The sequence below is a fragment of the Leuciscus leuciscus genome (assembly GCF_965113295.1).
Source record: "Leuciscus leuciscus genome assembly, chromosome: 20".
NCBI lineage: Eukaryota > Metazoa > Chordata > Actinopteri > Cypriniformes > Leuciscidae > Leuciscus > Leuciscus leuciscus.
In genome coordinates this window covers 19,899,624-19,916,235 of record NC_138744.1, presented here as the reverse complement: position 1 = coordinate 19,916,235, position 16,612 = coordinate 19,899,624, and the positions used below count along the sequence as shown (strand labels likewise).

Sequence of the window (16,612 nt, the reverse complement as noted above, 5' to 3'; positions counted from 1 at the left end):
TCATTATCAACCCGGTTAATATTTGAGAATTAAATCTGTCAGGATTTACAGCAGTCAAAAAACAAAACAAAAGTATATTTAGTTAAATCACTTCTATAGTTCTGTGTGTTTCGTTGAGAACACTGCTGCAATGATTGTCATTCAAATACAAAATACACACACATATATACACACCCCAATAAGATCTGGTTTTAATAGCACTACTGAGCTGCTAGCCATCTGAGCAGTCACACGCTGGAAGTAGAACAGAAGATTTCCAGGATTGCGAGATAAGCTGAGCCGGTGAGGCAGTATCAGGCAGGAATAAGAAAAGCAATAATGGGAAATGGGCTTTTGACTCTGCTGTTTTAAATTTGAATCGAAAGCATGTCACACGCCAGTAGAGCAATATGCATACAAAAAAAGTTTTGTTGAACAGCCCAAAGGCTCAGAGGCCTGTGCTGAAATGAGCCATAATATCCCATTACCTCTGAAACGGAAATTTAACAAAACAAAAATGTATGTCAATATGTGTTATATTGTCACGTGTTTGAAATGTGTGTGCGTGTGTGTGAGTGTGTGTGTGTGTGTTACTCACTAAGCAGTGACTCAATGACGACTCTGTAGACAGAGGCATGGTGGTGAGGTTGCCACTGGGCACACATGCTGGTACTGAGCACCTGTTTTGTGTTGAGATTGTTCACCCCCAGGAACACTGCAAGACGAACAAGAAAACAGACACTTTGCATGAAAATATTGCAATAAAGCACATACATATTTTTAAAAAATACAGCAATGATATACACTGTCAAAAATCCAATTTTAAGTTAATATCTTTATTCTGTTTTCTAATAAACATATATACTCCCTTAAAAATGAATTTAGTGGAGAAGCAAAACTGTATAAGATATTATAAAAAATCTTGTTATTGTGTTTTTTTGGGGGGTGGGGGGAGTTAATAGCATCCAATGTTGTTTTGGACCCCATTGACTTTCATTGTATGGACAAAAAAAGTCTTCCTTTGTGTTCCAAAAGAAAAAGAAAAAAAAGTTTGGGGTCAGTATGTTTTTTCTTTTTCTTTTCTTTTTTTTTTTTTGAAAGAGAGAAATTGTATTCAGTAAGGATTTATTAAATGAATCCAAGTTGATTGTAAATACATTTATAACTTTACTAAAGATTTCTGTTAAGTAATTGCTGTTAGTCACTTCGATGTTGCGTCAATGTCCTGACATTAGGGGTCGCACTTGAAAGCCCCAAACACCTCTGATAGTTTGAGAAGAGGCCAATGAGAATTGGCTAGTGGAATTTGCATGCACCGCTCCCCTGGACATACGGGTATAAAAGGAGATGGCGATTCACCTCTACAAGAAGGAAGATGTTGAATCTGGTGTTGACGGTGCATTTCAGCGGATGGCCACAATCTCTGCCTCACGTGTTTGGGCCGTACCCACACTGAGAAATGCATGCAAATTCCAACCGCAAATTCTCATTGGCTTTTCTCAAAGTACCAGAAGTCTTTAGGACTCCAACGTGCAATCACTACTGTCAGTACGTAGACACAATGTCTCGTTCTCTCCATCAGGGAACGGAGATTACAATAGGGTAACCAAGTCGTTCTTTTGAATTTTCTATTCATCAGGAATTCTGAAAAAGCGCATCACAGTTTCCACAAAAATATTAAGCAGCACAACCGTTTTCAATGAAGACTGGAGTAATGGCTGCTGAAAATTCAGCTTTGTCATAACAACAATAAATTACATTTTAAAATATATTCAAATAGAAAAGTTATTTTAAACTGTAATAATATTTCACAATATTACTGTTTATACAATATTTTTCGATCAAATAAATGCATTCTTCCAATACATTAAAAAAAAACATTACAGACCCCTAACTTTTGAAAAGAAGTGTACTAAACCTGTATGAATGCTTTGAAATGTACGAGTTGGACTTTAGTGAGAGGTAAGCCTTGAGCATTTTTTTCTCTAATGTAGTCTCATGTTGTAAAATGAAAAGAAGCACATGTACTACAGTAATGCTAATGAGCCATAGGGTAGTCAGCAGGCTCCTTTGTGATGCAGGTTATGAGGTAAAACCTGTAGGCTTAACTTCTCTTGAAACCAGCAGCCCATTTCTGAGCGACTCAGATTTCTGTGCGATACTCTTTAAATACTGCAATTCAGGCAAAACTAATGGCTAGAAAAACACATCTGAGATGAAAGTGAGAGGTTTCAACAGTATTTTAACAAATATGCTCTCCACTTAAAAGCCACACATGGCGTTAAGCATGTCTTTCTTTATTTTTCTCTTTCTCTTTGTGCAAACCACACAGAATGTGCTGTGTGAAAGAAAACTCATTTGAAAGCAGAAAAATAGGCTTATTTTGGAATTATCACATTTTTGGTCAGCATACCCTTAAAACACAAGCCCAAGCCACAGCACATGGTCCACATTAGTCACACAGAACAATACTCATCTTTGGAGCTTGTACTATTTGGAACACAATTGTGGCCATGTCACAACAGACTGAGTCCCACGCATTTTATATGCCAAAAGTGGCGAACCCAAATTCAGTTTGTACTGGAAAAAGGCCATGTGGTGAAACATTGTCCTCCTTTAAGCTTTGATATGAGAGCCATATCCTAAAAAGGAACTACTTATGCAATCAAGCTGCCTATTGAAATTCACATTACACAACAGAACATCATGTCAGTCGCATTTGTGACTGGGAGATTTCAGATTAAAATGGAGACTGTGCACAAAACATATGGCGCACAGTGGTTGAAATTTGTTTAAGGCTTTGAATAATGCATGTGACAAGATTTCCTTCTTATATAAACTATTTTAATGAACTATATACATGCAAAAAGGGCCTCTGGCTGATAGTACTAATTCAAGGAGGTGGAAATCCATTATTGTGCATTCAATTATTCAAAGGTCAAACAGAAAACGTATGAAAAATTGATGGACCCCATAGAGCAGGGGGTATGCAGATATCATCATGTAGGGTGAGATAATATGAGATGTTCCTTAGAAAGCCATGGAGTGTGAATGGAATAAGTTCATGCTAAAAGCATGACTTCTACATTTTTACTTCTACTACTTCTTGACAAATATTTATTATAAGATTTTCTATATAATATATACTTTTTTCTTTGTTCATGTGTTTTGTTCACATTCAGCACTATTCTATAGCAGTTTGATATATATATACTCTATATATATGTATATATATATGTATATGTATTATATATACTCACACATACTGTATGCATATACATATACACACATAAATATATATCATATACAGTATATGTATCAAACTAAAAAATGGTGCTGAATTTGACGTTTAACAATTTCACAATATAATGTAGAACATGTGGTGTGTTCTTAAAGTCAGGATATTGAGAAAATTGTGCTTTAATTAGTTGCTTTGAAACATTTGTGCATCAAAGTAACTTTAATAGGAAAATGAAAACATAAAAAAAAGAATTCTTAATTAAACAATCTAATTTGGCATAATCTTATCAAAAAAAATAAACAAAGTTAAAGCTGCAGTCTGTAGTTTTTCCTCTTTGTCGCCATCTCTGCTCGAAATCTGCAATTGCAGTTATTCGCGGAGTTAGCAACTTTACGTGGGTTGTGCCTCGGCACAGCACAGCGCGGATGAATCCAATGTTTTGAGGAGAATGCAGGGCCGCGGGAAGTGGGGGTGCTGGGGGTGCTGCAGCACCCCCTGTTTTCACAGAATTGTAAATGCAACGCATATGTTTGTTCATTAAAATGTATAAATTTTTAGCATTTAGTCATTTATTTGTAATAAACACTTTAAGTGGGCTATTTAAAAATTGTTATTTATATGTTAAATTATCTTTTTAAAACATAAGCGCAGAGTGTTACGTAATATTGTGTGTGTGTGTGTGTGTGTGTGTCGAAAGAATTTGCCCGCAGCTGCTCAAAAAAAAAAAAAAAACCTTCAAAAACCCCACTGTCAGTGTTTTGTAAGGAACAGGCAAATATGTAAAATATAGCAGGAGACATTTTAATTGTTTACTAATAAAACAGTTATTTTTTATGTCAGTGTCGGCTAGACAGATGAAGTTGACGACTCGCGATCTTCGCAGCGCCAGAGAGAAATGCACATTTCATACGAATTACATAAGCAGCGCAGTCTGTTTTCTTTCGTTTTGAATTGTTCTGCTTAATAGTAGACATTTCAAGCTATCCAAATGTCTCAGGTCTGTGAGGCAATAGGCTACCTTATAGGCCTACGCTGAGTTTCATTATGAGACGAGCTCCAGGTTCGCCAGCGCCTCCGTATCCTGATTATTTATTTTCTAATAGCCTATATTTAGGCAACTTCTTATTAAATCCAGACAATTTGTTGATGAAACATCGATTAAAATTAAGATACAATTAATACAAAACGAAATTAAATTTAAAGACAGGCTTTGTGCTTTCAGTTTGAGGTCTCTGTGAAAGTTTTAAAACATTATTTTAGTGCCGCTTTAGAGCGCTCACGTCCGTAACGGAGAACTGTCAGTAACATTTTATTTATTTATTTTTTGTGAAATAAATTTCTAAAAAAATGCGACTTAGTCCAGTGCGACTTAGGCTATAGATGTTTTTTTCTTCCCCGTGGCGCATTTTGTGACTGATATGCGACTCCGGAGCAATAAAATAAAAGGGACTCCGGAATAAAAGCAGAATCAATATCAGTCAAAATTCATATCAGTCACAAAAGCAGAATCAATAAAGTCAAAAATGTGATGTGCAGTCAGGTTTGAGAGTGTGCGTGTTTTTTGAGGAGTTTTATAGTCTTGATATTGTTTCTTATTCAAAAGTGGTGACGCCCCCCCCCAAAAAATAATAATAATCAGCACCCCCAACCTAAAACCTCTTCCCGCGGCCCTGGGAGAATGTGTCAAACCGTGCAAATTATACTTTGTTCTCAAGTTGTTAATGTTAACAACATCAACATTGCATGAATACATGTAATGCCCTTCTGATATTTATCCTTGTTTTCGCATGGGCCCGGTTGCAGTCTCTTTTTTTCTGTAGCCACTCCGAAGTCCGAACTTTTCTGCATCTACACACAACGGGTGAATCTCCAGTTATCACTGGTGATTGTCGTTTGAACCTTTCTGGATCCGCCATCAAATTGATAAGTTTAATTATATCAAGTGCTGTGAGAAAAGGCTATAAATCTCCACCTCCAACATCCTCACACGCAATATAGCCTACTAGCCGAGACACCTTCATTATGTGTACAGATGTGACATAATGACATACTCGAATTTCCAGCGGAAATCCACCAGTACCACTGGAATTAAAAATAGTATTACAAGCTTACCGTTTTGAATCGAGCTAAGGCAAGCAGATAGTTTTGAACACTGGCTGGTTATGCTCAAAAATCTATTTTGGATCATTTTTAACCCAAAAAAGTTAAGGACTGCAGCTTTAAGTTAAATAAACGTTAACACTCAAACTTTAACTTGCATAAAATGTCTCAGTACTGTTTACACCCTTGATTGTGGAAGTAACAGGATGAACCCTGGTGAAAGATATTTTATATAACCTGCCTTATATATTATGATCTTACAAATGTTTTTTCTGTGATAGCGGCCTCACAAACGCAGGTGTTGTAAGCATTTTGTCTGTTTATCTGACTAGACTGAAACAAGACAGTGGTGACTGATAGTGGGATGTTGACACCACAGTGTTCTGATGGATGGCCTCAGCACTCCCCGAGAAAACATAATCTGTTTGGTTTTTGATGAGAATCGCTAAAACAGGTATTACTTTGTGATGTACCTAGCGATATCAAATTTATATGCAAAGGACTGTCATTACTGAGGCTGTCTGTCTGAATGTTGATATATGTGTAGCTGGCTGCCTATCAAAGATCGCCTTCAGGTTTCATTTACAGACAAAAGGGATGGTTCTTGCTAGTCCGCTTACATAGCGATATTATTGCTGTTGCATATTATAATAGAGAGAAAAAAAAACCTTCTTAGGACGATCACAGAGGAGGCAAATTACTATGAATCTGATGTGATGGTGCAGCAAAATAATGGTGGGCTGTTGGGATAGATTATAAAGACTCACGTGTTTTGCCCTTGGCGGTGAGGGGTTGGCTGGATCCGGTGGTGTAGGAGGCGATGACCTGAACGCTGTACTCCGTGTCACTCAACAGATTGAGGATCAGCAGGGTGTTTACATCATCCCCTACAAACGTCTCTAGAGCCGGACCTGACACTGCACACAGAGCGCAGACAAGAGATGAAAACAATCTGAGTCAACTTACAGAAAAAACACACATATTTGTTTGCCTTTTTTCCTGGAAGTACACTTATAATATTAGTCAAGTAATTCAGTTATAAACATAATGTTTGCTATTGTTAAAATTAAGAATTCCAAATGTAAATGAAAAACACAAGCATAGTTCATTCGTTAAATGGTTATTTTGCCCAAAAATAAAAATCTATCAGCATTTAGTCATTTTCATGTTGCTCATGTATGACTGACTTTCTTCTGCGAAACACAAAATTAATCGAAACTTTGAAGAATTGCTCTCTTTTGAGGGAACTTCTATGCGGACGCAACCTCGCGGAACCCAGTGTCTGAGTCACGTGTGCAAACACAGCATTCAATGGCCGATGTAGTGCGATGACTTCGCAAGTTGCGCCACAGCACATAAAAAGGGCGCCTGAGAGCACGTCGTCAGCTAATTTGTCTTCGGGAAGCCGATTGTTTGAGTGCTGTGTGGAGATGGCAGTTTGTGAAGAAACGGGGTTCTCAAGTCTCACGCATTGGCCGTGGGACACACGCAATTCAACCAGTTCACATGCTTACGCGCCACACCATGTATTTCTCACGCTGAAAAGGCAATGCCAACCAAGTTGTCCTGCAAGCTTTATATATAACGTTGTATATGAGGCGCAGGCACAAAGTGAAGTTTCCTGCCGCCAGCACGTATCTCGGCCAGATTGCGTTCGTTAACTAGGCAACATAGATGCGCGAACACACGGAAGTTGACGGAACATTCTCGGCCACCGTACGTTCGTTACTAGGTAACCAACAACATTGCGCGAACACACGTCGTGATGGAGAAGGTAAGTTGAAGTTGGATGAAAGCTCGTCTAACATTTTTAGGCTAGAACATTTAATATATAGCCCATCGTATACATTATTATTGATGCAGTCAAAAACTCTACAACTACTTTGCAACCAGGCCAGAAGCTTTGGCTCAGTTTGGCTAGCTTACGTTATCTGAAACTAAGGGAAATGTTAGTGGGTATGGGAAGGAATGAAGATGTATTTCTTCATTTTATTTTAAATGATATATTATACTGTATTAATAGTCTTTCTAGTTACATAAAGGCTACATGTACTAAAGCAGAGTGCTCTGGGTAATATTTTATATCCTGTCAAAACATACATTAATCATTGCCATTGCATTTGTATTTTTCAAAGATGTCAGGGAAAAAGCAAAAAGATATTTTACCATTTGAGATAATAATTAGCATTGTACCAGAGTTTTTATAAGTTCAAGAAAATGATAATATTATTCATGACTCAAAAATGTATATTAGAAAAAAAAAACACTATAATAAATATATACTACAACAAACATTTAAAAAGAAAAGTGTGTTTAAACTAGTGCTGTCAAATCGATTAATCGCATCTAACATAAAAGTTTGTGTTTATAAAATATGTTTTAATATATTTGTTTTTTCAAACTGTTTGGAGCAATTTGTTATATTTTTGTAATTTTTGTATATTTGTAATTTTGAAATATAACATTAAAGAGTATATTTGATGTGATGAATTGCTCTGTCATTTATCAGATTTACCAATTGTTATAATTTCAGTTTGTGCTGGTTAATTATGAACAATGGATAAAATTGGGGGGCGGGGCTCCATTAGGGCTCCTCCCCTAACCGCATGTGATCTCACTCCAAGCTTTTGATAAAACTTGAGAACCCTGAAAGGATAGAAGGTAATTCAAGCACTGTGACTGTGTTCCTCCAAGCCCACGTTTCATAACACCTGCCGATGGAAGACCGCTCAGCTCTCTTTCAAATCAAGGACACATTGCTCATCAGCGATTCAGTTATAATAGACATGGTGTCTGTAGAAACGGTTATAATTAATAGATCTGTTTCCTGCTCGACGCAGCAAACGCTGAATAAGATGAGCTAATGAAACTTATTACTCGTGCCACAGCCAGACTGAGTTTAAACCAGTCTGGCTCAAAGTGCAAGACTGCGGAAGGTCGTTTAGATGAACGATATCTGCGAAGTCATAAGTGTGCAGCTCTGATGAGCATTTTCTTTTTCCCAGACCTGCACACTGATATGTCCATCCATACTCTGCCCACGAGGTCCATTCAGCTTCAAGTTATTAGAATGTAGAGGGGCTGAGTGAGGAGGGTTACGGATGGATGCCTCAGGTGGAAAGGAATTTAGCGAATTACCTTTCCTTGGGGACATCCTTATCACTGAAGGCTCCCGTTTTGCCCTCTAAATCAAGCCAGACAACATCGAGGTTGGTGGGCACACCAACTACATTGGATCCAACAGTAATGTCGCAACACACAAGTGTTTTTACCATGTGTCACTATTGATTTGTCTGATAGAGATCATTTGATATGTACTGAATATTTTATACTGTAGCGCCACAGTCAAACTCAATAGTTGTGATAGTTCCTTCCTTTGCTTCAGCATTTATGAGGTTAATGTGTTGGATTATCAAATATGGAAAAAAGCACGTAGAGAACGCTGCTTTTGTTATTGTTTTGATCTAAGCCATTCGCTGTAATCCTGAATGGATGAACTATGAATAGCCTATAAGTATGACACTGTGACAAAAGATCAGTACATCCATCCAAAAAAAACATTTACAGAAAACCCTGTAATTCATCCTTTGTCAATTATAACTGTGGTAACTCCAAGTACTTAAACTATTATTTTCCACAACCAAGACTTATGTAATTAACCATATGGCATAAATAGCATATATAATTCACATAAATGTTTCACACTGTTGACAAAATGTTTCAACTATGTAATGATATATTTTTCAATATCTGACTTTTTTTATTTTTTTTTATCCGTGTAATGGCGGGGAAGTTGAAAATAATTGTAATATGGAAAACTACCCAATCGTAGCAGTGAGCGTTTACTTCCAAGTCTTGAACGTGGCATTTGTATCAAAATGGAGTGTTCGAAAGACAGGGTCAAAAACAGGGTAGGAAATAGCTTCTAAATTACTTCTAAATTCGTATGTTTATGTAAAAATCTTGATAACATTATAAGTGGACCTCATTATAAAATGTAAAAAAGAAATGCAGTTCATGACCCCTTTAAAAAAAACACTTCAAAGATAAAGTGATGTTTTCTGGCCGTCACAAACTAAACATCCCAATGATGTGATGCCTCCAGAATGGATGGATCTCTCAGACAAAAAATAACAATCATAGCATTACACTATAACCATCACAAAGAAACAGGGAAAACTAAATGTGAAACAAAATGAGAACAAGCAAACCCTCCCCTTTAACAACACACACACAAAGACACACGGAAAATGAGCTCTGGACAGTAGAAATGACCAGTGGTGGGATGAATTATTAGCAGCTGTTATGAGCAGTTTGAAAGGGCATTGAATGTAGGTGGAGAAGCTATTACTCTCCACCGCAGATGGGAGTTTAAGATAATATAATGGAATAAAGGAGTTTATTGGGCTGGACTTCAGTGGAAAACAGAGTAGAGTGATATTTTTCGTTCCCTCTGGAGTGCTGCGGCTACATTACAGCTTCTGTTTATAGTTGAATCTCAGACTGCAGATGGAAGAATGGTCATTTTCATTCTCAGTCAGTATCTCCACCTACCAATGCCCTTTCAAACTGCTCGCAACAAGCTGCTAATAATTCATCCTCCCGTCCTATATATGTTTAGAAAGTCTCAAGACATTTTTGCTAAAGTTATTTTCAAACCTTCTGTATGTCTGGAATTTAATACTGAATTACAGTATGTAGCACTTTTACATGGGATTGTGCAGACATCCGTGTGTGTGTGTGTGTGTGTGTGTGTGTGTGTGTGTGTGTGTGTGTGTGTGTGTGTGTGTGTGTGTGTGTGTGTGTGTGCATACATACCAGAGATAGGCTGGTAGATGACCCTGTAACCCATAGTGGGGAACTGAGGGCCGTCCCAGCTGATGCGGAAGCGATTGTACCATTCATCAGACACCCTGAGGTTACTGGGACCAGAAAGTGGCACTAACCGATCAGAAGACAGAAGATGATTAGCTTTTGCAATGTGGTCAATTACTGGTAATGTCAACTGAACTTCATATTAATCTAGCACATGGGATTTAAATGGTACAACAAACTGTATCATAAATATATGTGACCAGTCACGGAAAGTAGGGACACAAGTCGGTTCTGGGGCCTTTTGAGTTATTCACATATTCTGAAAGTGTAGTATTCAAGCTTTCCAACGATGTGTAACACATGTAAATCTGATAATATTTGGAGAAGTTGTGGCCATTTGAAGGTAGGCACTCAAAAAAAACTGAAATGGTAGAAATCTGCTTCTAAAGATTGGCAAGTTCTCGCCCTTCTGGGAATGACAATAGGGCTCATTTACATCTCATTTAGATAAGTCATACCCCCTGTAAAGCTCCCCCTCCCCCCTGAATGTACCAATTTTACAAATTCTCTAAATAAAACATCTCCAGTTAACTGGCAGAGCCATTCATTTCGTTCGTTTTTTAAATAAGATACTAGCGCTGAAATGTGATCAAAGTGCTCGTTGCCGCTGCGATCAGTGACGCAGATAGGCTACAGTGTTTACTCGTGTGGCTCGCGCACACACTGCATTGTCTTCACTCGACGCGCGCTTCAATCCGTTGCGTTGCGGATACTCTCTATCCGTTCTGTTGAAATAACAAAATAATTCAAACGTTTGCGTGTCCCTGCCTGATATACAACCACTGATGAACATAATCGTTTTGATGAGAGAAAAAAAAACTATACGAGAAAAAAAAAAAAATCCATACTAGGGCGGATTCAAACTCTCAACCTCTGACATGGCTGGCGAAAGCTCTACCACTGTACCATTCATATACATATTAAGTGTATAGGCGGATCTATGTATTGGCACTGACAACATGTATTAGGCTACATCTCATTAAACGACAAATTAAACCCCATGTAACCTACTATTTACATCGATTGCTGGACATCGTAATGTTATTGGCGTCCATGTTCATTGAATTTTGAAATCAGATAGAGCCGGCCAGAGCGCTGCATAATAAGTAGCCACGCCGGCTTATTCAGTATGGAAATACACACCGAGAATGACACGCCCCTACTGCGTGCTAGAATCTCCGAAAAACAAGCCGATTTCAACATCAAAATGTACGCTTTTAAATATACCAATACTGCTATCTCAAACATGGAGAGGCTTCTTCGTGATCTCAACTAACAGATTCTGCAAAAAAACGAAAATCACCAATTTTGAAAAAAAACGCTTCTTTCTCATTTTGCTCGAAAGTTGTGCTGCCGACTTGTGTCCCTGGTTTCCGTGACGGGTCACATATATATATATATATATATATATATATATATATATATATATATATATATATATATATATATATATATATATATATATATATATATCATCAATTTATTATATTAAATTAATATATAATTAATATATATCGAATTCTTTCTTTTTTTAAACTACCACTGAAAATGTTATATATTATATTTAAATCACTTTTAGTGTATAAATCTTCACCAGAACTAAAACAAATATATACAATTTCAATCAATTTGGCATTTACACTACCGTTAAACAGTTTGGTAAAGTTTTTTTTATGTTTTTAAAAAGTCTCTAATGCTCACTAAGGCTGCATTTATTTGATCAAAAATACAGTAAAAATAACTATTTTCTATTGTAAAATATTTTAAAACCGTTGGAAACGGTTAAAATTGGAAACCGTGACACACTTTTCAGGATTCTTTGATGAAAAGAAAGTTCAAAAGAACAGCATTTATTTAAAATTATTTGTAACAGTGTAAAAGTCTTTTTTGATCAATGTAATGCATCCTTGCTGAATAAAGGCATTCTTTTATTTTATTTTTTTAAATCTAAACTTTTAAACGGTAGGATAAATAAATAAATCAATGCATTGGTTCAACCCTGAATTCCCAGCATTCTCATTAAAAAAGTCTGTTTTCACATAATTACTACTCCACAGAGAATATCACCCCACTGATAATTAATTCAACCTCAAACTCAATCAGAAACCAGTGCAAAGGTTTTCCAAGGCAACTAGCAGACACTGATCTCAAGTTCAACATGAGGTAACATTAGCATCTCTAATCAGAGAATGGGCTCTAATTTGAAGATGATTACTGGGAGAAAGCTGTAGAAAATCAATCCCATCAGAGTAAAGCGAGCTGGTTTGATCAGTTCATTAGTGTGGGAAGACCAGGGCTGGAATGGATAATACTTATTATGCTTATTAATGGATAAAATCAATACTATTCAATTTGCTAAATAATGTGTTTCACGAGACTGCAAGACTGACCATCTAACTTCAAAATGCAGTGATGATAAACTGTATCTCAGAGCTGTGGTGTAAGAGGATATATTTTTAGCTCATATCTGGTGCATAAAAACAGCAGGTACATGGTTTATAAGACAAACAGGAAATTAGCATGAGTTAATACAATGCAGATTTCAAATTGAAGTGAGAGGAAAGGTTCCAGACCCCTCTTTAGAGTCATAAAACATCCCATGAGAATAAAAAAATAACACGGGGGCTTCATTTAGGTTCTCTGAACATAAAAAAAAGGAAAAAAGCAGGTATTTTTTAACAAGTGATTAGTTAGATTAAAAGTGAATCTGCCTCAGGAAATGGCAAGTCATTCACTGCTTTGAGGTCAAATTAATTAACTCACCGAAATCTAGAACTAACATGGAACCAATTGAGATCACGCTCCTGTTAATACATTAACTGGCACAGTCTTGTATTTTTACCTGATTTATTAAAACAGGATAACAAATTAATTTATTCCAACCTGGGAATTGAACACAGACCGTTATGCATAAACTAGACACTAAATACTTCTAATGCTGCATAAGAACATGCCAAACATTTAGCAAGTGTGAATTGTGTACATTTTTAATATTTGAAATTACGGCTGTGTGTTATTGAAGTGTTAATCTTATGATTTCTAAAATAAAGCAAAGGGAGCTCAAACTCAAAATCGTTGCCATGTAATTATGCCAACGTAATATGCAATGAGAGATGCCCATAATGTATTTCATTTACTATAACTCCAGGTGCATTTGTTCGCTCACACTCACATGTTTTGCCGGAAGAGGACTTTGATAGTGCAGTGGACTCCTCATCTGCATAAATAGGGGTCACTGTGATCTTGTACCTTGTGTCTGAGAGAAGAGGTTGCAGGATCACGCTTCTTCTGTTTCCCGAGACTAACACCTGGAGGAGAGCAGAATATTCAATACCAGACAAGCATGGTGTGTGTGTTGATGCATTTTGCTGTCTCTGGTAGGGCCAAATGTCCTTGAAGTCTCTGTGTGGAAAACAGCTTCATATGGAAGAAAATGTACAAAAGTATCATGCAGAAATGGGGAATGTTTAGTAAAAGGGTAAGTGTATACAATAGAATTCAGTGGGGTGCCCCATCAACATACAGTATAAAAACAAATGTGTGTATATACAGTGTTGTAAAAGTAAGTACACCTCAGAGAGTGTTGTCTTTTTATTAAAGTCTTTTATCCAACATACACTAATGTTCAAAAGTTTGGGGTCAGATTTTTTTGAAAGAAATACTTTCTTTCAGCCAGGTTTACTGATGTGACACTGAAGACTGGAGTATTGGCTGCAAATAATTGCTTTAACAACACATAAATAAATAAATTAAATAAAAGTAAAAAATAAAACAATTATTCTAAATTGTAATAATATTTCATAATATTACAGTGTTGCTGTATTTTTACCAACTAATGGTGAGCATAAGAGACTTCTTTCAAAAACATTAAAAAAAAATGACTGACCCCAAACTTTTGAACTGTAGAATAAATATATATCTATAAATATCTAATTCAGTATATCTTTGGCAGATATAATTTCTTGTAGGTGTTTCTTATTATTGTCCATCAGTCTCTTTCATTGATCGTACAGCTATTTTGTTGAATTGCAATCTGGACTTTGACTTTAGACATGATCATGCAGAATGATCGTGTACAGTTTGGCTTGGCTTTGGTATAATGGAATTCATAGTTGATGTTATGACATTATTTCCAGCCCCAAAGCTGCAAAATACCCTCGAATCACAACACTCCCACTACTGTGCTTGTGGGAATGAGTTTCTCACTCTCGAACGCTAAAATTTTTTCTTTGACTCATTTGTCCAGAAGTCCTGTTTCGCGTAGGTGTTGAATGGCAAACAAAAAAAAAAAAAATTGGAGAGCAGAGGCTTCTTCCTTTCTGACCCATGTAGACCAGATTTGTACAGTCTTTTTTACAGTCTTGTTTAAATGGCTTTAAATCCATTTTTCAGACTCGTACACCTCAACAACTTTTCTTCCGAGGGGATCAGAGCTCTGGTGCACCTGGTTGTAAGATTAAACACTTGACATATAGTAGTGATAAATGTACTTTCTCAACTGGTGGGTTAAATGTACACTTTTCGTGGGGTGCACTTACTTTCTCACAGCGGTATATCAGAGGAAGAGGAACTGCTAGTGTATTTAAGGAGTGACTGTCAAGGGCAAAGAAAATGCCAAATGGTAGCTAAACAATTCCAAAGGCTTCATCAGTTTTCTTCATCTAAATATTTGTGTTTGATCAGCTCTGATGAAAGCTATTCTGAGTATAAGCCAAAAGACTAGAGATCTGTGTGTACTGAACTTCAGGGAGCTGGATGGAAATTAAGAAAGCCAGCACTCAGCTCTCTAGCCAGCATCCAATCACTGCAGTCATTCACCACAGACACACCATTAATCACACACGCACACACACAATCATGGCAGTCCATTGCTTGTTGATAATGAAATGTTGGGTTGCATTATGTGGAGTGGCTTCCTCTGTGTGAGTGCACTATCAATGAACAGACTATAAACAAGTCAAATGAAGTAATTTAGAGAATGTTACCATGCAAATATTAAGAGGTTGCTATGGACAACAAATTTTAAGGTTTCAAATTTGCAAAACTTTAAATGTATGAGTTTTATGTAAAAAAAATTTTAATATACAGTCATGGCCAAAATTGTGACATACTTTTTGTGTTTCGGTGCACTCAGTAATTAATACAGTTTTACACAAAGAACTGAATAATTCTATTTTTTTTAAAAAGATACACTACCGTTCAAAAGTCAGTAATATTTTCTAATACTCACCAATTCTGCATTTATTTGATAAAAAAATCCAGTAAAAATAGCAATAATGTGAAATGTTATTACATTTTCAAAAAATTAAATTATATTTGAGAATATTGTCAAATTTATTTAGTCCCTGTGATGGCAAAGCTGAATTTATTTTATTATACAGCATCATTACTCCAGTCTTCAGTGTCACATGATCCTTCAGAAATCATTCTAATATGATGATTTGGTGCTCAAGAAACATTTCTTCTTATTATCAATGTTGAAAACAAATGAGCTGCTTAATAAACATATTGTGGAAACCATGAAATGAATATAAAGTTCAAAAGAACAGCATTTATTTGAAATATAAATCTTTTGAATCAATTTAATGCATCTTTGCTTAATTGAAGTACAAAAAAATGACATGACCATTAAGTCATGACAGCATAGGTTTGTCAGTGTAATGTAATTTAAGTTAAAATGACTTGCACAGTCAAGTTAATTGTACTTAAAAATTTAAGGCAGCAAGTTTTTTTTTTTCAGTAAATAGAAAATCTTACTGACCCCAAACATTTGAACGGTAGTATATGCTGAAAATCCAGTAAAATTTTAACTTCCTTTGATTTGTCAGGTGTGGTACTTCAAGTTGAGGCACCCTCCTGTTATTCAGTGCACCGTCCTTCAGAACAACTCTTATTAGCGGAGCTGTCCACCAATCGGTGGTGCTGAAACTTGAATGCAGGAGATCGTCTTTCTTTTTAGACTTTGCTGGAACTTTCCCTCAGATTAGGCATGTTCTCCTTTACCATCCCTCTTAGATGTTCTCTCTCTACTTCTCACATTTTGCTCAGTGACCTAAATGGCACTTGAAAAGATAATGGAATTTCTTTTTTTCCAGTCCCACCTCCTTTATCCATCTCCTTTATAGCTTGACCCCCCGTGATTCTCCAGTACAATTACAAGCCAAGAGAGGTCGATTTCCTATACAGTCAGGGGCGACAAATCACCACAGAATCTGAGAGTAACTTAAAGCCATGAAAGATCTTAACCGTGCCAGACCAAGGCAGGCCAAATACCACAGACAAAGTTAGCCAAATACCATGGAAAAAACCATATTCACTGAATTCACTCCTGCAATTCATCAATGTATTATTATACACTGCAGGAATCACTGCAGAATAAGACAAGGGGGGGTTCCAGTACAGGGACATGCATTTAAA

At 36.5% G+C, this 16,612-nt stretch overlaps 1 protein-coding gene across 3 annotated transcripts in view; it reads right to left on the bottom strand.

The window, feature by feature from the left end:
* The window catches only part of col14a1a (collagen, type XIV, alpha 1a), a 129,746-nt gene that overhangs the window by 64,536 nt on the left and 48,598 nt on the right, over positions 1 to 16,612 (bottom strand). For all 3 annotated transcript variants that reach the window (XM_082149957.1, XM_082149955.1, XM_082149956.1), the window contains 4 exons: positions 13,368 to 13,503; positions 10,139 to 10,261; positions 6,088 to 6,237; positions 578 to 694 (listed from right to left, as the gene is read on the bottom strand). In XM_082149957.1, coding sequence (XP_082006083.1) covers positions 578 to 694; positions 6,088 to 6,237; positions 10,139 to 10,261; positions 13,368 to 13,503 — 526 coding nt within the window. The remainder of the gene's footprint in view (positions 1 to 577; positions 695 to 6,087; positions 6,238 to 10,138; positions 10,262 to 13,367; positions 13,504 to 16,612) is intronic.